The 24,554-nt window shown below is 43.2% G+C and overlaps 1 protein-coding gene across 4 annotated transcripts in view; it reads left to right on the plus strand.

The window, feature by feature from the left end:
• The window catches only part of NCBP1 (nuclear cap binding protein subunit 1), a 61,815-nt gene that overhangs the window by 7,966 nt on the left and 29,295 nt on the right, over positions 1-24,554 (plus strand). The window contains exons 1-5 of one of the 4 annotated variants that reach the window (XM_075603148.1): positions 5,314-5,511; positions 6,345-6,445; positions 9,729-9,885; positions 21,998-22,105; positions 23,742-23,863. In XM_075603148.1, the coding sequence (XP_075459263.1) occupies positions 5,452-5,511; positions 6,345-6,445; positions 9,729-9,885; positions 21,998-22,105; positions 23,742-23,863 (548 nt within the window). In that variant the 5' untranslated portion in view covers positions 5,314-5,451. Of the gene's footprint in view, positions 1-5,313; positions 5,512-6,344; positions 6,446-7,496; positions 7,578-9,728; positions 9,886-21,997; positions 22,106-23,741; positions 23,864-24,554 lie in introns of those variants that run through there. The other 3 variants (XM_075603141.1, XM_075603160.1, XM_075603155.1) reach the window with 3 other exon arrangements.

Here is a 24,554-nt window from a genome sequence, read left to right on the forward strand (position 1 = left end):
AGGCTGCACTAAAGTCTAGGAAGGCTATGTAAGTTGGTTGCCTGAACTCTTGTCGCAGCTCTAATACCTGTCGTAAGGCACTAATTTTGTCAAATACATCCTCTTCCTGATCTAAACGGCCTGTTTTTCACGTGTTCTTTTTTTGTCGTCCATCTTTTTATGTGATTTTAGTATTATGGCTTCCAGTATCTTATACGCTAGGTTGATCAAGGAGATTCAGCGGTCATTTTTGCAATCACTTCTTGCTCCTTTTTTGTGTAGGCAGCAGTGCAGTTTCCCATTCTTTTGTGATTCGTTCTTTTTCCCAAATAAGTGAGAGAACATCTTCCATAGCGCCAATAACATGAACTCCACCAGCTTTGAAGAATTCAGCACACAGACCATCATCCCCTGGGGCTTTGTTAAGTTTATTGATGACTGTGGCGATTTCGGTTGGAGGGGTGTCACAAATGTTGTATGGCCCATGAGTAAGCATATTCGGATTTTCAATGTCACCTGTGACAGGAGGGGGTCGACTAAGCGGATCTTCAAAATGTTCGTACCACCTATCTAGTCTAGCTTCCACGTCCGTAATTTTATGTCCGTTTTTGTCATTGATGCATTGGCTGACAGGGTTTGAATATTTGCCAGCAGTAATTTTGGTCAGTCTGAAGAATTTTCTATAATCACCATGTTGTTGAGCAGTTTCAAGTTCAGCGGCTATATGATTGTAATAAGCCTCTCTGTCTTGCCTGGCATTACTTTTTATTTCATGGGCGAGCTGGGTAGCAAGAGGGTGGTTGTTTGCAAGTGCTGTTTTCCGTCTTTGAGAAAGCTGGATAGTATCATGTGAAATCCAGTCCTTTTTTCTGTTCACATGGTGGGATACATTGCCTGACTGCATCTTGCATTTTTTTTGTCGGAGGCCTCCGACCCTTTTGTTAAGTCCAAGGATCGTAAGATATCAACAATAAAACAAAAAAAAGTGCTGGAAGCGCTTAGGCTCTCAAATAAGTGTTATAACCTCTGGGGATTACATATAATCAAGAGTTATGAGATCTATACATATAGGCAGGGCTGCCTGATAAACAAACCGACCGAACAAGGTCAGGAAAACTTTCATACAACAAATACAAACAAGCGCCTAAAATGTCCAATAAGTGTTGATGGCAGGTTCTCAAACCGTGCTTGGTAGTCCAATCTGGAACATCCGGATCCTCTTGTATAATCCACGAAGAAGTATCTCAGGACATTTGGGTTTAAACAGACACAAAAATCATAGTGTATACTGCTAATTAATCCAAACTAAACACCACAAAGAACTCTACTAACAGATATACACACACGGAGATATTGATATTGATATTGATATTGCATATCAAATCAGGGTCTATGCACAGCATAGAGACCAAACATCAAGAGACAAGAGAAAGAGAAAAGAATTTTAGAGACTCCCAGGTCACAGAAAAGACACCACTCACCAGAAGAGGTACAAGAGGAGGGTGTAAGACCAAAACAAAGAAGGGAATCGAACTAAACGAATCTTTTAAAGGTATTTTTAATCTATCTGCAAAATGTGTATTAAAATTAAATGATGTGTATTTTATTTAATGTTGTGCTGTGCATAGACCCTGATTTGATATGCAATATTGGCTCCCCAGGTGGGGATTGTTTGTCAATTTATTGTGGCCAATCAGATTAGGTTCATGTGTATAAGAACCGCCCCTTACACCCCCTCCGTTATCCCTGAAGAAGTATCGATTACGAAACGCGTAGGAGAGGGCGCGTTCCATCTTTATTCCTATTAATACCCACTGAGGTTTATACATAGAGCATATTTCCTGCACATGCTTTTGGACTTTCACCGCTTACACCATCCGCGAGCAGGCGGGAGTGATACCAGGACGCCGTCTGATGACGTCAGGACGACTGCGGCTCAACCCGGAACGGCCTGTGTGAACACAGCGTTTGTTGCAATCACAGCTGACGGGAGATCCCTCACAGAGGTTTGAACTTCCCGCCGAGTGACCCGCTGGAGACCAGAGACTCACACTGTGGGGTGAATTCCTAATGAGGTGCGCACCCCTTGCTGAGACGGTTATTGAAGATAAGAGGACCATCCAGAGAGACAGTGAGCCTACACGGAGCAGTTTCCTAGAGTGGTAACATGTCCAAAACATGTCCTGTTGTTATATGCTTTATCCTGATGTACGTGCAATAATCACCTTTTTTATTCTATAAATATTCTTTAAATACTACACCATGAGGTTTTTTTGCGCTGTTTTTCTCTTTTTTCTATACACACACGGAACAATAAACGGTAAATGACCAGTTAAGCTAATTTATTCAAATATAAAAACTAACGACATATGTCTAAAAACACATGAGTTGCATGCTGCTGCTCTTCCATTTTGGCAAAAAACTGAATCCTACTTACACCAAGTAGGAGTTATCTGCATACTGTCCGATGTGCCTTGTTAACTGCTAATGGCTCCTCCACTGCAAAGGGACCGTCTGTATCCCGGTCATATACAGGTGCGCCGATGCCATCTGTATGCTCCTCGCAGTGAGCTCGAGTGCAGGGGAAGATGCCGGGGGAGAAAATCCAATTGAAGCTGTTTGGCTGATCTGTCTATGCCTGTTTGGCTGCACATGCAGCGTTTCTCATGATCAGCTGTAACCTCTGACCCTACGTGTTTAATGATTGCGTCACTTCCTCAGTCCAGAGATACTACTTCGTGGATTATACCAGTGGTGTCCAAAGTGAGGGGCGCTAGATTGTCTCTGTCTGTCTGTCTGTCTGTCGGAGCACAAGTGTTACAGAGACCCCGCGCTTCCCTAGCATTTTAAATGCCTTCGGGATCGCGTGAGGCCTCTGTAACTGGTTTACTTACCTTGGTTTCAATGACGATTCTCCATGTCGACTGGCGTCAATGATGCCGCGGGGTCATGTGACATCACGACGCGAGCCGGAGGGGAGAAAAGGGGGCGCATGAAGATAGATTTGCACACCCCTGGATTATACAAGCAGATCCGCATCTGCTCTTATTGGACATTTTTGAGGCGCCGGTTTGTATTTGTATGTTTGTGAGATATCGAACTTTACCCAGTCTCTCTACGAGCTAGTCTACCCTAGGCATAGGATAAGCATCACATTTTGAAATGGCATTTAGTTTGCTGTAGTCATTTCAAAATCTTGTTGTGCCATCAGGTTTTGGTACTAAAATTATAGGGCTGTTCCATCCACTCTAGGATTCTTCAATTACGCCAAGGTCTAACGTTTTGACTTCCAAACTTATAGCCCCACTTTTGGCCTCTGGGATTTGGTAAGGAATAAGGTTAACCCCTCAACTTATAGCCCCACTTTTGGCCTCTGGGATTTGGTAAGGAATAAGGTTAACCCCTTCCCAGGGGTTCAGAGACCCGTTCAATTGTGTTCTACCTGGCTTTTGTTTGTCCTCACTAGGTTCTTGACCTCCTCGTTTCTGGTGAACGGATAGGGTTTTGGCTGTACCAAGCTCTGGATCAGATTCAACATTACCCACCGTACGTGGGGTTTCTAGTACTCGTAAGACCTCTCTATCTTTCCAGGGCCAAGTAGCTTCAAATTGGCACCCTGGCCCTAGTATTCTTTTTATAAGTAGTCCACCAGTGCTTTTTCCATGTATTTCTTACTATGGCTATGATTGCGGCTATGCCGTCCTGCATCTGGACTGAGGTTCTATTTTGGGAAGTTTTACATAACTCTTTTGTTACTTGAGACTTAAATGGGGTTCCTTGGCCGGTTAAGATCTCTTTAGGAATTCTCACCGGGCTAAACAGAAACATTAACTCTCTTGCTATGTTTTGACGGAAGTGTTACGTAGCGGAATTGCAGAATCTCAAGAGGGTGTCATAATCTAATATTACTAATATATTCTGGTTTCTCCTAGTAGATTTTATTAGAGGTCCTAGATCCATAGCGATCCAATCGAACGGTACTTCTATTATGGGTAGGGATAGCAATGAGCTATGGTATGCTTTGAACGGGGCATTGTACTGTCATTCGGGCCATGAGGAACAATAATTTGTCATTGCTGCTAGAACTGCAGGCCATAAAACCTTGAGTCTTTTTCGGCATTTCTGACCCTGCATCCCCCAATGGGTGACTGTACAAGGTTTAATACAGTACAGTATTTCGAAATGTCCGTGGGACTATCAACTGTTCTAGTGTAATTCCTCTTATCAACTGTTTTTTACCTCAAAAATAAGGGTAGGAAAGTGATGCCTGGCTGGCCAGAGGTACTATTCTGGTCCTGTATAATACTCCCGGGGCTGACCTCTAGGTCAGCCAAGGTCTTATCCTGTTCTATGGGACTAGGTGGGTCTTCAGCATCCCCAACGTATTAGGTATTTTCCCTATGAAGGCACCCATGGGAAAGATTGTTACAACCAATTTCTTCCTCTTTTCCCCATCTACTGCCTTATTTTTTTTTTTTTTATATATATATATGGCCCACTGACAAACCCTGGGCATTACCCTGACAATTTTTAGAACATGGAGAAAGTCGCCACTTATTACGTCATGTGCCCGTTGGTCTATTAGACCTACTCTGAATTTAAGGAACCAAACTCTTTCAATAAGGACCTCTGTGCCAAATATGGTGAATATAGAAGGCGCTAACACCCTAAACAGTGCTTCCTAATCAAATAATTAAATTGTGACTTATAGTGATAATAGTGCAAAATATATAAATAGCAAGTGAAAGATCAATATTTAAGTGTCACCCCCCCCTGCTTCTACCCTCCGGTGGGGTTGTCTTCACTCTTCCACAAAATGTAGAACTGTTTTCTCACGATCCAGGGGGAGCATGCGGGATAAAAAAATTGTGTGTTTTTATCCCCCATGCTCCACCTGGATCGTGAGAAATCAATAAGGACCTCAACAGTGTAATCACAATTATCCCCATGGATAGAGCAAATTGCCACTCTTTGTGACTTGTTTACCTGTTTTCTGAGCAATAGGTATTTGACCCTAGGATAACCATTCACCTGTACAAATGCCCAGTGATTCAAGGGGTCTTCTGGGACAGGGCCCATACATATAAGGTTAGATGCTATTGCAATGGTGCAATACTGAGTGGACAGGCTTTCGCTGAATGCCCCCTAATGACAGTTTATACATTTAGGTATGTATTATGTGTCCCATGTAGAGCCAGTCCTGGGCTCTTAATGTCGACTGTTGCCCTTAGTATGTCATTCAGTGTCACTGGTGCTGCGGGAAGGCTGTCCCTGCTCTTCAGCTCCCCTTAAACCTGGTACCCTTTTACTGTTTCTGGTAGAGTCCGTGGGTTGTGGGGACGCTCGGAGACAGTGGGTTGCCGGTGCTAAACTGCTGCAACATACCTCTACTAGGGTCAACAGCTCGCCTGCAGTGTGGGGGTCACTCTGGCTAACCCAATCGTGGAGGGGAGTCGCCTCAAGAACTGGTCCATGACTAACTGTTTCACGATGTGGCTTGCCAAGTTGATCTCTGGCTGTAGCCACTTCCAGGTGAGGTGAATTAGGTAATATATCTGGGACCAGCTTGCCTTATCAGACATTGAGGACAACACATGGAACCTCTGGGCGCGAACGGCTGTGGTTACCCCCTGGTTACGTTTTAAGGGAAAGGCTCATGTTTGAGCCGAAACGTTGAGTCAATAAACATCACTTTTTTAGCTTTGTCGGGGCGTTTGGGAGTTTGTATGTGGAACTGGGGTGGCCTCCGATAGTGGTTTCTGCACGGAAAACCTCCTGGTTTCTGGTGTTATAATTGGTAGATACCGGATTTAGAGAGACTATTGCCGCCAGATCTCTTGGGGTTCGCGAGCCAATTGACATGTTACACCAGAGACATGTTACGGCTTTCTCCATGAGGAGCAGATGCACTTCTTATTATTCTTCTCTCTCTTTTTTTTGTTTTTTTTTTGGGTACCGGAGATTCTCCCTGGTTTCAATTATGTGACAATAGTAAATGTTTTGTGCAATTGCTGCATGAAGTGAAAGCCATATAACAACTTTTTGTACTATTTTTGTTAATGCTTCAAACTGCAAAACACAAGCAAATATCACTGGATATACAAGAACTATATTATGAGCCCAGGGATGGGGTAATGATCCAACAATTGCAAAGTGCAGTTGTAAACTGAATTTGAGAATCAGTGGCTATAATTACAAAAATGCCTTTACTGTAAACATAACAGGACTGTTGAACTGCACATTCAGTACCAGACAACTATTGGTTGTTGTTCATAAGACGCAAATCCTTAGGACAACAGGTCTCATTAGCAATACCTATAAGTGTGAGATTGTCATCGGAAATGTATTCTCTCGTGTTCCTTCAGAGTACGTCATCACTGGAGAGCAACTTGGAAGGACTTGCTGGAGTTTTGGAGGCTGATTTGCCAAACTACAAAAGCAAGATTTTAAGACTTCTTTGCACAGTGTAAGCATGCAGATATTTGTAAATCTTAACATTTTATCCATATTTTTTATTGGTTTCCTTGCGGCTGCAGAGTTCATCAAATAACCGCTTAGCTTGTGGATTGGGTTAAGCTGCACTTGTCTTAACAAATAGTAGTATTACTTACGGTTTTAATTAACATTGAAAGTAATTCTGCAGGCTGCTTGTTCGAGATCTTTGGTTAACAGGTGTGTGTGTGTGTGTGTGTTTCAGTGTGTGTTTCAGTGTGTGTGTGTGTGTGTGTGTGTTTCAGTGTGTGTGTGTGTGTGTTTCAATCTCAATGATTTCTTTGTTTATTCTTGAAGTTATATTAATGACATTGATAGCCAAATGTTAAGGATGGTACACAATAAGTTGCTAATAAGATGGCAAAGCTCTGGGGACCCCTTAGTCCCTGGTATGGTTGCTGGGTTTATATCTATCCTATCTATCTCTGCAAAAAGACAAAGAAAAAACTCCTAATGTGTTACAGTATAAAAATAATTTTGGGGGGCTGGAAAAATATAAAATGGGCACTCGCAAACAGAGCGTGAATCACAGCATGTATGAGAATCTCAAACCCCAACAATACAGCACAGATCCAAACGGAGCGTCCTTGGAGAATATGGTGCCTCTCACTGCACACGTTCCGTGTGATTTCCTGGTTCCTCTGTATGCCGGATAAGGTAGTCGCACCCTGTGTCTCAGTGCTGTCTCCTCCGGCTACAGGCACTCCAAGGAATAGGTTCCCACACAATAGACACCTCGCAGTAAGGTTACACTGATCCTCTGCTGTTCGGGCATAAGTAAGCTCACTTTTCTACTTGCACTCAATAAAAACGCGGCTGTGGCACTCACTTTTGAGTGCAAGAAGAAGAGTGAGCTTACTTATCCCTGGGGTTTGAGATTTTCTCATACATGCTGTGATTCAAGCTCTGTTTGTGAGTGCACATTTTATATTTTTTCCAGCCCGACAAAATTTTTATACTTTAACACACTAGGAGTGCGCCTGTTTTTTCTTTGTCTTTTTGCAGATATTTTTGTGGGTCTGGTGATTCTCTTATTCTGGCTGCAAGATTCCGGAGGATTGTCTTCTGGGACTGTTTTTTTTTCTTTTTTTATATACACATTATTTGTAAGTATTTTTTACAGTTATTTCACACCATTTTCATTTGTATTTTTATTGTTTTATGTTATAGGCTGTACATTGGTTTGAAATTGGTCAACAACATTATATAATCACAGTTAACATTCACTCCATTTCCTTTCCACTGGTCAGTGATAGCTCCATTTTAGCCAGCTTTATCCACATTGTGCTTTAAAATGTGTCTGTCTCTGTGTCTGTCTGTCTCTCTGTGTCTGTCTCTCTGTGTCTGTCTCTCTGTGTCTGTCTGTCTCTCTGTGTCTGTCTGTCTGTCTCTCTGTGTCTGTCTGTCTGTCTCTCTGTGTCTGTCTGTCTGTCTCTCTGTGTCTGTCTGTCTGTCTCTCTGTGTCTGTCTGCCTGTCTCTCTGTGTCTGTCTGTCTGTCTCTCTGTGTCTGTCTGTCTGTCTCTCTGTGTCTGTCTGTCTGTCTCTCTGTGTCTGTCTGTCTGTCTCTCTGTGTCTGTCTGTCTGTCTCTCTGTGTCTCTCTCTGGCCCGGGCCATAGAGCACTCAGGCGTGCTGAACAGATGCAGAACGCCCCTGCATCTGCTATCAGCGCGGCTATAGTTTCTCCCTGCTGATGCGCGCTGAGGAGGAGAAACTCTTCCCCGAGCGCCAAACTGATATTTGGTGCTAGGGGGAGCGGAGGAGCGGCCATTGCCAGAGAGAAGGTGTTGTGTGTGTTGTGTGTATGTAGGAGGGGGGGGGGGGGGAGAGGGTGATTCCCAGATGGCTGTCTCCCTTCTGCTCCGATCGCTGCCTCCCTTCTGCTCCGGTCCCTGCCCCCCTTCTGCTCCGGTCCCTGCCCCCCTTCTGCTCCGGTCCCTGCCCCCCTTCTGCTCCGGTCCCTGCCCCCCTTCTGCTCCGGTCCCTGTCTCCTGTGTGTGGGTGTGTGTGTGTGTGTATGCATGTGTGTGTGTATGCGTGTCTGCGTGTGTGTCTGTGTGTGCGTATGTATGTATGCATGTGTGTGTGTGTGTGCATGTGTGTATGCATATATGTGTGTGTGTGTGTGCGTGTGTGCGTGTGTGTGTGTGTTTGCGTGTGTGTTTGCGTGTGTGTGTGCGTGTGTGTGTGTGTGTGTGTGTGTGTGTGTGTGTGTGTGTGTGTGTGTGTGTGTGTAATCCAATGCACAGCCGGCACACCATATGCAAGTAAATAAGTTTTGGTGCTTATCCCATAAAGCAATAACAGACCATACGATACCGGTTGCAACACGACATCAAGGGACAGCACGCAGGTAAGTAAATCAAAAATGTTCTGTATTTGATAGAAGACACAAAAACCGACGTTTCGGTCCCCCAGTGGGACCTTTCTCAAGGTGGTGCAATTGAATGCAGTGCACAATACATATATATACCCCAAACCCCAGTGCAATTCAACAAAACCAATCACAGTTAATTAGCCTCACCTGCCTATGTGACATGCATCCACAGTATCAGCAGGTACCATCATCCCCCAAAAAGGTTTCTCTCTCGATCTCTTGATCTCTCTCTCTCGATCTCTCTTTTTCTCTCTCGATCTCTCTTTTTCTCGCTCTCTCTCTCTTTTTCTCTCTCGATCTCTCTTTTTCTCGCTCTCTCTCTCTTTTTCTCTCTCGATCTCTCTTTTTCTCGCTCTCTCTCTCTTTTTCTCGCTCTCGCTCTCTTTTTCTCGCTCTCTCTCTCTTTTTCTCGCTCTCGCTCTCGCTCTCGCTCTCTCTCTCTCTTTTTCGCTCTCTCTCCTCCCCCCCCCCCCCCTCCTCCCCGCGGTGGCATCTCTTGCTTCTCCCCTACAACTTCGTGTCTCCCCTGCAGCTCAAGTGAAAATGACACTCGTTGCCATGACATCGGGACATGTCAAGTTATGGCAACGTGGTGTCAAGCCATTTTCACACAAGCTGCAGGGGAGACACCCTTAAGCTGAAGGAGAATGGCGGGAGACGCCACAACACCCCGCCGCTGGTAACACTCGTCAGCGGGCAAAATGCACTCTCCCCAGGCGAGTGCATTTGTCAAGCCCTGCAAATGGATAAGGTGACTTAGCCCAGGTCATAGGAAGAACTTATAGTACATTTGTGTTCATATGGAATGGCTTGCTAGTCTGCAAGAAGTCTTTCCAATTCTGTTTTTCAATATGTATGTTTCCACTTTCATTATCTGCAGTGCTCGTTTGTTGCCTGAGAAGATGACTGTTTACACTACATTAGTCGGCCTGCTGAATGCTAGGAACTACAATTTTGGGGGAGAATTTGTGGAAGCTATGATTCGTCATCTCAAGGAGACCATAAAAGCTAACGCATATAACGATGCAGTATATTTAGTAAGTGATTTTTTTTTTTCTATGCCATTCTTTTGAATAAGTGTGTAACAGTAAATCTGTCTACTTTAGGTCTAATGGTAAGACCATTAGCACACAATGTTTTTGTACATTCTCTTTTTATGGTGGTAGTTATTTACAAAAAGTTGAAGACTCCACCTTAACTTGCAAACAATTCCTGACTTATAGCTGGAGGAGAATTCCAATGCTGTGCAGTAAGGCGAGAAAACGAAATTATTTTAAATGAACCAATATAGTCATTCTTTGCCATTGCTAGGTAATTGCTTTTTCCAGATGCTTGAATTTCTTTCAGTACCAAACTATGCTGTTTAACAGGACTGTACAAGCAGCAGTACCTGAAGACTCTGAGACCATTAAAAAAAGCCCTGTATAGGATGAATGAGAACACAGGCAAAAAGTCCTTTTATCCTCGAACTTTGTATCATCCTTACCATTATTAATGAATAACACATGGACAATTCACTCGCATTCAAATTGTATCTTTTATTTGAGATACCAACTTGACATTGTCTTTACTACTTAAAGGAAGGCCAAGCTTAAAATTTAGAATTCTCTTAATTACTTCCTAGCTTCTTCAATAATTGTGTTCATTGTCCATTAGGGAAATTCAAGGTGTTTAATGGTTTTCAACCATGCATATTCTTATCAAGAGGGTGACAGAAAAAGCAATACATCATGTTGGTATTACAAAGAAGATCTGCACGTCTTTAAAATGTTAAGTTTTAGTGCATACCTTTCTCATTGTTGCAATTTTTAGGAATCGTACAAACACTTTAAGCCTTACATTTTTCTGAAGGCAGTCTAGACGAGCATATAGGACCGTGGCTATTTATGAATTCTTTGACGTCTATCTCCTGTTATGGGTTAGTGGGAACTTAATAAATGTGTTATTTTCCTACGTTCATTGTGGTGATACGCATGGCTAGCTCTGCACATTAGTCTTGAGTAGGATAGAAAAAAGCATCTACAGGTGTGTTATAAAAAACTCCTCTTCTCACCTGTCCTCAGTCTTTTTTTTTTTTCCTGTCCTCAGTAGAGCAGGTGTCTAAAAAAAAATTTTTGACACACATCCCAGGACTACCAGTGTAATTCAGCCTCCCTCTTCTGCAAGGGAGAGCCCTGTGGTTGAGACCATGGCTGGCGGATGCAGCCTTAAAAAAAACAAAAAACTTTTGCATATTGTCTCTTTGAAGGAGAATTTTTGTTTGGTAAGAAATCAGACCATATTGTTTCAAAGATATCAGGAGGGAAAAGTTTTTTTTTGTACCTTTCACTGGAGAGGAGATACAGATGTCCCTATTACTAAGGATGCCAGCCTGGCCGGATGAATTAGAGAGGCTAGATCGTATCTGTCAGGAAAACTGATCTCAAAACAATCTACTTTGGGAGGAGATCAGAATCTTTTTCAGGGATCCAAAAGTAGAGGGACGTTAAGAGGAATGCCTTCTGAAATAAGGCAAGCCCAACAGTCACCAGTAGGAGGAAGACTGGCAGCATTCAGGACTGTGTGAGCGCAGACGATAAATGACGGGTGAGTCCTTAAAATTCTTGCAGGGTATACCACCAGGAGTTCTGGTATATGCCAAATGCAGACCGATACTTAATTTCATGGCCCTCAAGAAACAGAGGCCAGAGAAGCATTGAAGAATTTACAACAGAACAAGGTTATTGTAAACATTCCACCTGGCAAAAGAAGAAAAGGTGTGTTTTTCCCCTTCTGATAAAGACCTCTGGAGCATACAGAGCAGCGGTCTTGGATCTACAAGAAGGCAAAAAAGGAACAACCCTAGAGCCCCCAGAGAAGGTTAGTAGGCTAGATAGAGAAGCCCCCTAATCATATGCAATCGCTCTGCAGAATGAATTTGATTGTCACGGAAGACCAGATTTATCAACACCTTTTTTATACCAGGATCATTGAGCAAAGCAAGGAGGTAAAATAAATTGTAATTTATTTCAGGAAAAGACTTGCACACAATGTAACACAATTTACACGGTTAACACACTTACTGGGAGCGGGGCTAACGAATGAAACTATCCTTTAAACGAAATTCACAAGAATGACCTCTGCAGGAGCCCTTTCCAATGACCGGGAGGTTCTCACGAAAGTCCTGGAACTGATTTCGGCACGCAATGCCAGCCGCAACCGCTACGTTCTCAAAAGCAGGACGTAGAAACTTTTCTGAGTTGAAAATCCTTGAAGCCAGCTCGCGTCTATTCAGTACTGAGCATCTTTGATTTTGCCGCTGTTGGTTTGGCGCTTGGTATCTGCGCTCCTGAATTGCTGCAAGTCCCCTTATGGGTTTCAGAGTCTCCTTCTTTAACATCTACAGCCTATCAGAGCGTGTGAATTCTCCTGCCAGCCAATCACCGATTTGCCGATATTGTAAAGCCGGGTGGACACCTTTTTTTTTTTTTTTCAGTTTATAAAGGGCATGCGCCAACCTGGCACCTCTGCCTCTTTGCATACTGAGCCCACTCGCTGTCCAGGCTCCACAGAGTCTGGGTTCTGGCAAATGGTGGTCGGATAGCCCTGTGTTAGCCCAGAATGTGGGTACTCAAGAAGAACTGCAGTACCCCTCCTGTTCTAACACCTTGGCATCCCTGAGGCTTTCAAGTCCTGACTCCGCATAGGCACCAAGCTTGTAGCCATCTGGTCTCCCGGAATCCATGACTTTGAAATCCCACAGTTCATTTACAGGTTCAGTACATATACCTATTAAATACAACTCTTTAATAAAATATACTGTGTCCTGTCTTTGTGTGGTAAAATATAGAAGTCCCTGTTCTTGTGTCAGGGATGAAGTGTGTATATATTTCCTACACTCACTAGCCTCATTCTTTGCACACTTTAGGAATGACTTTAAAAACTTTTACACACACACAGGCATTCTCGGCTTTATCACATAGCTGGAGTCCCCCCTGAACTCGTATACCAGGTCCAGGGTACCTGGGCATGTATCTGGGTACCCCTCCTTAAACTAGGGACCTCTCCTTTTATTCTAGGGACCCCGTGTATGATTGCAGGTATACATTAACCCCATCATGCCCGTTTACCTTGTCTGGAAGATGCTGCAGCAGGAATCCTGGTGGTGAGTCACAGCGCTTTCAGAGTCAGAGTTTGTCCGATGCAATGTGCTTGGCTGCATCAGAGAATCTCACTCGATTCCCGTATCCAATTCCTGGGGTAAATCCACATCAGTGATGACACCCCTAATGGGCTGTAGGTACACATAGGAGGTTGCCTATATCCCCTTATGCATCAGGTAAGGCATAATGAAACCTCATGATCCTGCTTACCCCAGAATTGTCACCTGATGCAGTGCTAGTAACTACACTCACTTCACCACGGATCGTTTGCGGGTTAGATTGCTGTGACGGGCTGCACCAGCAGATCTGTGTGTAGAGTCTGCTCTCATCGGCTACCATCTGGGTAAGATTGAGGCTGTCTGACTGCAGCTAATGGGTTCCTGAAACGGCCCATATCAGTTTTAGCTAACTAAATTGGGGGCGGGCTTCTTGCCACTGGTGTGGGATATTTAAACCGACCGTTACCATGGTAACCGTGTGCTAATTGGTGCAAAAAGCGTGCGAGAATCGGATCACCAATCAGAGTGTATGTAAACACACTGATTGAACCAGTAGTAGAGATGCCATAAATAAAATGCCCTAAGGCAGTGGTTAAAATTGGATTGAATGACCACAGAAAACTCCTGTCACTAAAGTTTAATACTCCAATGTATAATCTGTACAGCACAAAGTCAAACACCTAGGAGTTCAGGGGATTCTATGATAGATGTAAAACTTGTGGGTGCCTGAGCATGTATGTTATAAAAATGCAAAGTACACAAAACCTTCATTTAACCCTTTGGGTGAAAGTGTCCCCAAAGTGTAAATCCATTTGCCCCCCCCCCCCCCTTTATTTTTAAGTAATGTCACATCAATGTCACCTCTGCGTATACCTAGGGTGACCAAGTCTATGCCTTGAAAGAATAGACATGTGGCATCCCCCCTGTGAAATTGATTAATGTGCCTAGCAACTGAAGTGTCCTTTTGGGTTTTGATCGTGCTTATGTGTTCAGTAATGCGTCTCTGCAATTCCCTTGACGTCTTACCAACATATTTTAAACCACACTGGCATGTTGCTAGGTGGATAGCTCCTTCTGATTTACAGTTGATGAAATTCTTCATCGTGATGTTGCGAGTTATCGGAGTTTACAAAACTTAAATGAGCCACATCGATAGGTTCCAGTAATTTTATTGCTGTTCAGCAAAGTAGTGGATTGACTGATAATGACTGTACCAAACAGTCAGCCAGATTCCTGGGACGTCTGTAGGTAATGCGAAGGATATGCCAGTGTTGGCCTAAAATATTTTTGATTTCCCTCCATTTCCTATTAAAGGTTCCAATCACCCTGATGTGGTTAACGTCCTGCTCTAATTATCTCTTTATAGAGCAGGGCATTCCGATCCGTTCTTTTGGCTCGTTTGTAAGCTTGGTTAACACAGGTCTTACTGTATCCTCTGTTGAGGAACTTGTCCCCCATGATTTTTGATTGTAATTCAAAGTCATCAGGAGTTGAACAATTCCTTCTTAACCGTAGGTATTGCCCCACCGGTAAACCTTGAATAAGTGGACGTGGATGGTGGCTCGTGGCTAAAAGTAGGTTATTTGTGGCTGTTTCTTTTGTATGAACTGTAGTCTGTAGATACCCCTCTTTATCCTTATAGATATCCAGGTCTAGGAAGGTCACTTGTTCCTGACTGACTACGTATGTGAGGCATAGGTTGTGGTTGTTGTGATTAAGGGCATCTACAAACTTAAGAAACTGTTCTTTGGTGCCACTCCACACAACCAGCACGTCGTCAATGTAGCGTGATCACAGGACGACGTGCTGTGTGTTCTGCCATCGTCTGTGTAAATACTCTTCTTCCCACCAGCCCAGGTACATGTTGGGGGGGCACACGTGGTGCCCATCGCCGTGCCCTGGAGCTGGTGGTAGTATTTACCTTTGAACAAAAGTTATGGGTGAGAACAAAGTTCAGAAGTTCAATTGTGAATTGATTATGGCCTTGATGTTCAATGCTCCTTGCCTTCAGAAAATGATTAACTGCCTCCAGGCCAAAATTGTGTTGGATACTTGTATACAGGGATTCAACGTCTAGTGACGCCAAAAGAGTATCTGCAGATACCTGTACACCATCTATTTTCCTTAGTATGTCTGATTTATCCTTCCTGTAAGATGGTAAGCTTAACACGAAGGGTCTCAGAACTTCATCCTGGTAGGTGCTGGCGTGTTTACTAAGGGAGTCAATACCTGATACAATTGGTCTGCCATTGGTTTAGATGCATTTTTGTGTAATTTTGGAATGGAATAGAACGTAGCTATTCTACGCTTATTCACCAAAATATATTTATATTCATTTTCTGAGATCAGTTTATTCGTAAGGGCATTTTTTAGAATTGACTGCAAATTTTTTTGATTCGTAGGATCCCCCTCTAGGACCTCATAGCATGAATGATCACTGAGGAGTCTTATATTTTCATCACAGTAATACTTCTCATTCATTAGGACAATGTTTCCTCCCTTGTCCGAAGGTTTAATAATCACCCCCTTTAAGTACTTTAAGGGCTTTATTTTCAAAGTCAATCATATTAGTTTCCCTACTTGCTACTGGTAATTGTTCCAGATCTTGTGTCACCAGTTTTAGGAATACTTCAATGTTGGAGTGTATAGGTGGTGTAAACCGACTCCTTGATTTTAGAGCGGTAAATGGTCCTTGTCCTAATTCTCTATTACTGTCATTTTCCAGTGAGATTAAATCTCTCTAATTCTCAGTCTAAATCTCCAGCTGTCTCTAAAAAGTCAGCAGGAATCTCCTGCTGTTCTTTTGAACATTTTATGTAAGGCCAATTTTCTTCCAAAAATATTTATATCCTTCACCCATTCAAATATGTTGACATTACATGTTGGGGTAAAGGATAGTCCCTTTTTCAGGACTCTTTCCTGTGCAGAGGTCAGGTTAGTGGTTGATAAATTAACCACCTGGAGCTCATGAGATTCTTTGTACAGATTCATCATTGGCAGCCCCTCCTCCCTCTGCCCCTGCCTCTGTACCCCCATATGTCTCTGTTCCTTAATCTTTCTTTTGCCTCTTCTGGGATTCCGCCACGTCCTCTGTTCCCCCCCATCACGGCCCTGTCTCAGAACCCCTAAAAAATGTTGGGACTGTGGCTCTGTGTGGTCTTTATCAGTGTTATCCTCAATATCTGAGTTTTCCCACTCAGTGGATGACTCGTTGTATTCTCTTTGTCTAAAAAAATGTCGCAGGTTTGTGTTCTGGAGACAGAACCGTCACAGAAATAGGAGACGGAAGATGGATGTAAATCCTAAAACAGATGCAGATCAATCGCGTATATCCACCCTAAGTACATGAATAATCTGTGATTCGACAGGTGGGTAGGGTGCTATCCTTGCAATGTCCCTAGATCTAGATGTGTGATTGCTCCAAGATGTATGTACAAAAACTACCTCAAATCACCCTAAGTATAGGGATAATCTGTGTAAGGACAGGTAGGTGCAGGAGAAATGTATCCGTATAGAATCCCTATAGCTTGCAGAAGTAATGGCTATGCATTTATATACAAACACAACCTTTAAAATACCCTGTGGTGTAGGGTAATGCCGTAACCGAGCGGGTTAGGTAGGGAAAATTATCCTATAGTAAAACCCATTGGTACAGACCGTGTAAGCACTGATGAAGGGACAAAAGCGCTGACAATTGGTGAGCATGTATACTCCACTTCCTGGTTCAAGGTGTCCCGGTGTAGACCCGACACGGACGGTGGTGATGTCCACATGCGTACCCGACATACATTTCGCTTGGGCAGTAGATAGCTTTCTCAAGGTTAAGATCCTCTCCTCTTGAAGCAGTGGTTTAAATACCTGCACAGGTAAGGAGTCCAGAAAAAGTTAACCTTAATATTTCTAGGTTAAGGTAGAGATACGGCTCAGTCTTAATAAATCGAGAGCCCCTTAAAGGCTGCAGTGCCATAAACCTTAAACCGTAAATTGCTGAAATTCCATATTAGATGGAACCTTTGGGAATAAGATAATGGTTTATGGAATATTTTTTTTTTTTTAATAAAAATAAATAAGTAAATGAAAATATGTGACACCAGTTGCGTAGCAGGTATATTAAACACCCAAATCAAGGTACCAGCAGTATAGCATAGAAACAAATGGAGGAACTCTATGTATATCAGTTTGAAATGGCAATTAAAGCGAGGTATAGATGGTCAAGTCAGATGTAAGAGGACTAAAGAATGCCCTCATTGAGACCCGAAAGTTGCAGGGTGTGTAGGTCGTATATCCACCTGCACTCGCGTTGTAATAGTAATCTATCCCCGTCACCCTTGCACTGGCCAATAATAACACCATCACTGCCTTAACTTCAGGTCCCTCATGTCACCATTGTGTGCTAGTGACGTTTCGCATGGGATGTATCCAACTTATTGCGGATTGAACCGACATGTTCAAGAACCCGGCGTCTAAGTTGGCGCCGGGTCTTGCCCACATATTTTATCCCACAGCCACAGGTAACCAAATAAATGAGCCCCACCGTCTGGCAGTTAATGAAATGCCGAATGTCATATTCCTTGGTGGTGGTCCAGTTGTTACATTTTTTGGTGGGGTGCATGCAATTGCAGGCTTTGCAGCGTAGCCTGTGACTTGTTATCTATAAGAAAGCATCAAAGATTCCTGAGATTCAAAGTAGGAAGAGAATTTCTAACGCACAGCCCTGTCTTTCGGACTAGCTACGTCTCCATGACATTCACGAAGGTACTAATTATCCTTTTGGCAGAAGCAAGAAAACCGATAGAGGTCTATCCTTCCCTGGACGATCTGCTTATAAGGGCCAGGGACAAAGATCAACTTCAGAGACATATCAATGCAGTCTTACAGCTACTAGAGACTTTTGCGGCTGGCTAATAAATCTGGAGAAGAGCCAACTAACTCCAGTACAGTCAATAAGATTCATAGGAATTGTTCAACCAAAAGAAGCAGTAGTCCGGCTACCACAGGAAAAGGTCAAAGATCTCTGAGTATAATAGTTTCGAAAAACAAAAAAAGTAACGGTCAGAGATTGTATATTGCCTATCAGGCAAGGTGACTCCCTCTCTTGAAGTGATGAGATGGGTGAGATTCCATATAAGACCCTTAGAGCACAACTTCCTAGATTGCTAGTATGGAAAAGCAAAGGGTCGGCATCAAGAGATCAGACTGTATCAAGATACCAGAGAAAAACTAAGCTGGTGGGGGCAACAAAGAAACCTGGAACAGGGGTTTCACTATCATTTACTACTCCTGGTTATTACGGCAGACGCACATATCTCAGGCTGGGCCCCTATCCTAAGCGACAGGACAGCATAAGGGAATTGGTCAGCAGAATACAAAAATACCACACCAATTATCTGGAACTAAAGCCATAGAGGAAGCCTTAAGGGCATTTCAAGCGCGTGCAGGGTTGACATGTCTTAATCAGTACAGCAGTAAAAGATATACAAGGACAAGGCGGAACAAGAAGCAGAAAATGAATGTAGGTAACAGCAGCCATTATGAATTTGTCTGAAGTTTTTCTGGGCAGATTTACTGCAGTTAATCTCCCACGACATGAGAATTTTGGCCACTGATTTCCTGAGCTGACCGCAAATGTATCCAGGAGAAATGTCTATGAACAGGACAAATTTTCAACAGATTTAGCAGCGTTGAGGTCAACCAGATGTAGATCTGATGGCCTCCATCTCCAACATGAAGGTACTGCTGTTCTGTTTCAGGATAGATCACCCTCAAGCTTTCCTGGCAGATGCCCTGAGTTTCCTGTGGGACTTAAATTTCATGTATGTCTTCCCACCAATTCCACTCAAACCCAGGATTATTGAGAAAAATAGAAGACTGGCCAAGTCTGACCCAACTGGCCAAAACTATCGTGGTATGCTCATGTAGTATGTATGGCAATACACAGACCATGGGAACTACCACAGGTACACGACCGGCTGGAACAAAGGACCAATAAAGCAACCAAATCTACAGAGGTTAGTGTGACGGTAACTTTGTGACAGGCTATTAATAATACACACCAAAAATACCTGGGTTGAACTGAACGAAGCTTAGATATGATAAAATATAATTTATTCCTTGAAAAAGGTGAACACACGAGATTATACAAATAACAAAATATAGGCACTTAAGATGGAATGATGAAACAGTCATAATTCTGGACTGGCAGTTCATACAGCAATCTTCAAAATCACCAAGACACGAAAGACAATAGCCATAGGCTGAGCCTGGTTCTTATACAATTATTTCCCATTGAACACAACCTAAACCCAGCCCCTCATAAATCAGTGGTGAGGTTGACAGTTTTCCTCAGAGTAAAACTCCTCCTACCCAAGGACGTTTAAAAACTGCTTTTCCTATCTAAATAACTTCATAACTTCAGTTCAGTAGTACTTACTGGCCCACGAGACATATTAATACATTCCAGCACGCATGACACTCCCAATGAGACTAAATATTACCGTGTAATACTAAAATTAAGAGAGATATTAATATCTGTCTTTTAGTACCTGCTAGACATCATGTGTCTGTAATCCTTATGTGCGAATCAGTCCCACGAATACACATATGTAGCTTTTAGCACGTACAGCCAAGGACATCTCATAATATTTTTATATTTAATAAGGTCACTCATTCTGATATCTCCTTGGGTAACCGCACCCCTGGCACCCATAACCCCTGGTCAATAAATCCTTTGAAGCAGGGACTCGTGTGTAGAGAACATTTGTCACAGGTGCTAGATTTCACACCCAATGCTCCAGACATGGGCCTAGCTGTCTCTACCAGCAATATAACCTTGGTTTGCAAATTAGGTATTAACATACTGTACACTACACCCCCTCTGTACTTTTCACACCCAACTTCGATCAAGCCTTTTGAAGCCCAGATATTTCTGAAAAGACACCACACATTTGTATTTTCCTACTGTAGCTCATTAACCCCTTAAGCCCCAGTGTGTGTGTGTGGTGCAGACACTGGCACAGAAACAATATATTTATACAGGGGAATAAACAGTTGGATGGCTGAAGCAAGGCAAAAACACATTACTGGACCCCAGTCCCGTTAACCCCTTGCTTCCCAGGTGAGAGTAGAGGGTGGCCAAATGGGGTGTAACCCCTTTAATCCCGGGCCAAATCCTCTCTCTCATGACAGTTAGTGCTAGCGGCCTGGTGACTTGGCCTCCGCTCCTTCAAATTCCAAGTGTTGGCTTTAACAGCACTATTGGAAAGAGATGTGGCTGTGAGAGGCTTATCGGATTTTTATAAGCAGTAAAAAGACAGACCTCTAATTTGGAATGTAATATGTAAATGGGATCTGTCACTGGTACTACAGGCAATGATGGAAGCTCAATTAGAATGATTATAGAACGTATCGCTACCACAAAAGATAGTATCCCTTGTCGCCATTACATTGGTGCGAAGAGTGGGAGCGTTGCAGGCATTATGCTGTAAAGAGCTGTTCCTAATTATACATCAGGACAAAATTGTCCTGAGGCTTGTCACCCATTTCATCTAAATCAAGATATTGTCCTGCCATCCTTTTTGTTACTCATACAAAAAAATCCAACGGATGAACAGCTGCACAAGCTGGATGTGAAAAGATGTGTGAAACACTAGAGTGGGTGCAGGACTTTAGGAAATTCACAGGGTACCAGAATGGGGCAGACTGCATTGAAGGCTACCATTGCTCATTGGATCATCACCTGTATCTGTGACGCATACTGGGAGTCAAGTTCCTGAAGAATTAATGGCTTGCTCAACTAGAGCAAGGGTGACATCATGAGCTCTCGGAACACAAGCATCGCCTGCAGAATTGTGTAAAGCAGCAGTGTGGTAATCTCTTCACACATTTATAAAGTATTATAGACTTCACATCCAATCCTTGGCTGGCGCAAGCTTTGGTCGCAGGGTGTTACAAGCTGTGACACAATAACATTTCTATAAAAGGAATCTTGGATCTGTTTTTTTTTTTTTTTTTTATCCTTATATTTCAAGTATCGTATTACTTTTTCCACCCTAAACTTGACTGCTTGGCTATGCCATTCGTATCACCGCCATGAATGTTGAACGGGAAAATAGAACCTTTATTCCTTAATGTAATTTTCTTTTCCTGGAATAAGTTCATGGCAGTGAGCATTTTCCTGTCCCTAATTAATAAGAGATAATGGATTTTAGCTTGGGGAAATCTGGAGACTGACTACAGGCAAGAGGAGGTTCCTTTTATGGCACACCTGTAGAAACTTTTTTCTGTCTTACTCAAGACTGATGAGCGGAGCTACCCATGCATATCACCAAGAGAGAAAAATAGGGTACAGAATCATTTTTCTATTTTGTAGCCACTTTGAACAGAGTTACAAAATGGCATTGTCTCCTAGAATACTATAGATTTGACTCCTATAATGGTGGTATCTTGCCCTCTAAACTTGTCCTTTTTAAAAAATATATTTTTTTAATTTTTTTAATCTTTAAAAAAAAAAATTCGACACGGTAGTCTCTAGACTGCAGGAAGAGCTCCATTTTAACCTCCCGCACACCTAAAACATTTTTAAATGCTTATCCCCTGGGGAAAAAACATTGCATTTAAGAATAACCAGTGTTGGAAATGGCAAAAATAGATGAAAATGATCAGACTCAATGTTATACAATTGTGTATGTATTCAGAGCCCGGGTGGCAGAGTACAGGAGGGCTCCGACCCCTGCCCTCGCATGGCCTCATTTTCCTTACTGAGCTTCGCAACAGTGACTTGGCCTGTCCATCACTGTTGGGGCCAGATCCAGCATTGTCGCTGGGAGCACTGTTGCCGGTCGCAGCGGAGATTAAAGGGTCAGTCATGAGTGCACAGCACAGGTTTAGGGGGGAAATTTTGGGCAACCAGACACCCAGGATTTTTGTATTTCTCATGTACATTTAATATTTTTTATGTATTGCACCTTTTATTAGTGATATGTATTTTCTTTCCCCCACCCTCCCTAAAGGTCCGCTTTCTATCTGATCTTGTGAATTGCCATGTGATTGCTGCACCCTCTATGGTGTCTTTGTTTGAAAGTTTTGTTAACGTGACCCAAGAAGATGACGTACCTCAGGTAAGCAAAACTAACTTGGTGTTATGAACATTTACATAGCCTTTTACCATAATTTGTATCCGGTTATTTTTTCTGAAACACGAGGCACATATGCAGACACTTTGGTTTTGTTTTGTTTTTTTGTTTTGGGTTTTTTTTGGAGTGAAATCTAGACTTCCTTTCTGGCCTGAACATTAGTTAGGTTTGATTATCACCCAGTTTTGGAGGAAACTGGTATATGGATTTGATCATAAAGAAATGTAAAATTAGTAGCCTTATGAATACAAGTCTAGCACTCTACAGCAGGGGTGATATTTTTTCTGTGGGGGGATGGGGGGGCGGTGGTAAGAGAGGCCCCGCGCTCTTCCCCAAGGCATAAATGCTGGGGATCACACGAGGCCTCTGCAACTCTCTACTTGCCATGATTCAGACGCTCAGTGGTGTCACACATCACATGACTCCGTGGGTGACATGACGTCACATGTTCCCCGCAGCGTCATTTGACGCAGCTGCAAGGTAGTGGGGGGGCGCAGCAGCAAAAGTTTGGGCTCCCCATCTCTACAGGACAGTACTATCATGCACTAAATGTAATGGTATGGGTTGCATTTTTGTACGTAATAGAGTGAACTAAACGTAGTACATAATCTTAATTGCACCCATTGTGGCACTCTGATTTTTATTTTTAAATTCTGTATTGGCAAGCAAAATATAAAATATGCTAATTCTATGGGTGTGTAGTACGTAGTATTGCCCACTTAGGCCGAGGCCCCGTTGCCTCAGTCAGCGCACCCGCACTGCATGCAGGTGGCACGCTGAGGCAATTGACCGCTACCTGCGGTCTGTAGGGAGCTGGGGGGAGGGGGGGCGTGGTTTGAGCCGAGAGTCTGTTCGTACTCACACACACATACTCCCTACACCTTAAGCCTCCCTCCGCTGCTCCAGACAGCTCCCCTCATTGGCTGACTGCTGCACCACGTGACGCGTCAGCACGGCAAACCACCAGGAGCTTGCAGCTCCAGCGGGCTGATGTGTCACAGCACGCAGTCAGCCCTGTCGAAAGGCTGGTGGCGCACGCGGTCGTACACGCTGCCAATCGCAGCGGGGCCTGAGCCTTAAAGCTGCACTGTGTTCGGTTTAGAAATAGGAGTAAAAACCACCTTCTTAATGTTCCTGTTGAATCACATGTGTTGTCCTGCTATATGAATTTGAGGTTATCTTGCTCAGGTGTGCTGGTTCAGATCACCCTCATTTTGTTAAGTTGCAGATAAACTATTGAGCTTTTATTCTTCTGGGTTCTGTACCCACAGGTTTTAATACATTATGCGAGCCTCATCTGTGTTTCTTTTAAACTTTCTTCTCGCTTGTCAGGAGAGTTGAGTTGGAATTATTTGTTGGTTATCGCCTGCAACTTTAGAGCTGTGTTTTCTAAGGTCTCTTTGCACCGTGGGATCATTTTGCCAGTTTCAAAATGTCCAAAGGCAGTACATTTGGCTGCTGATATATAGCACTGATGTTTTAAATATAGTTCTGCAAGCTTATCTGAGCAGACACTTCCTAAGCGCTCATGCATATATAAATATTCCAAGTTGTGTACGTTACTTTTCGGTCTCCTACTTTTATTCTGGTGTCTTGTAAATAAATGATTTAATTTTTGTAGGTGCGATGTGACTGGTATGTCTTCACTGTTCTCTCCTCTCTGCCATGGGTTGGTAAAGAATTATATGAGAAAAAGGATGTTGAAGTTGACAGTTTCTTATCTCAGATTGAAAGTTACCTTAAGTAAGTTATTTTCTTTCATTGCTTCATTAGTTATTGCACACATTTTACCTTATGGTTTTTATCGGCCTTCACAAATCAATGCAATTTCTAATATTTGTAAACACCCAAAATAAATTATCGCTTTTGGGTTCCCCATTCTTTTTGTTACGCAAAGCAAGATTCCATTTAAAACCATGAGGATTTCACTTACTGAATATATGAATTGGGTTACTATTGCAGACAAGTTGGCTTTTTGCTTTGTGCTTGTCTGCCTCATAACTTTGTAACTTCCTTGTAAGGCTGCGTCCATAGACATTTCTCCCGTACAGAGGCTGAGGGAAAGCGGGTGCTATTCCTGGCCTCAGTGCGTGCGCCATCTGGGGGCGTGTCTATGGGCGGGCCAGTGACGTCACGGAGCTGGTTCTCCCTCATTGGCGAACCACTCACGTGACCGGGCGAGAAATCAGGTTTAACTGATTGCTCGCGCATCGCGCTCCCGCATCCGCATGCCGTATAGATGTGATCACTGCCTTTAGGCAGTCTGATCGCCACGCGGTCTGCCTATCTATGGACGCAACCTAAGTCTCCTGAGCTCCCCAGGTTGAGAAACACTGAATCATTGTTGAATTCTGTTCATGTGAACCCTTTGTATATACAGTCAATTGATTGCCATGCTCCACGTAACAAGTTTAGCACTTTAAAGGAGCATATG

The sequence above is a fragment of the Ascaphus truei genome, chromosome 1 (assembly GCF_040206685.1).
Source record: "Ascaphus truei isolate aAscTru1 chromosome 1, aAscTru1.hap1, whole genome shotgun sequence".
Lineage (NCBI taxonomy): Eukaryota > Metazoa > Chordata > Amphibia > Anura > Ascaphidae > Ascaphus > Ascaphus truei.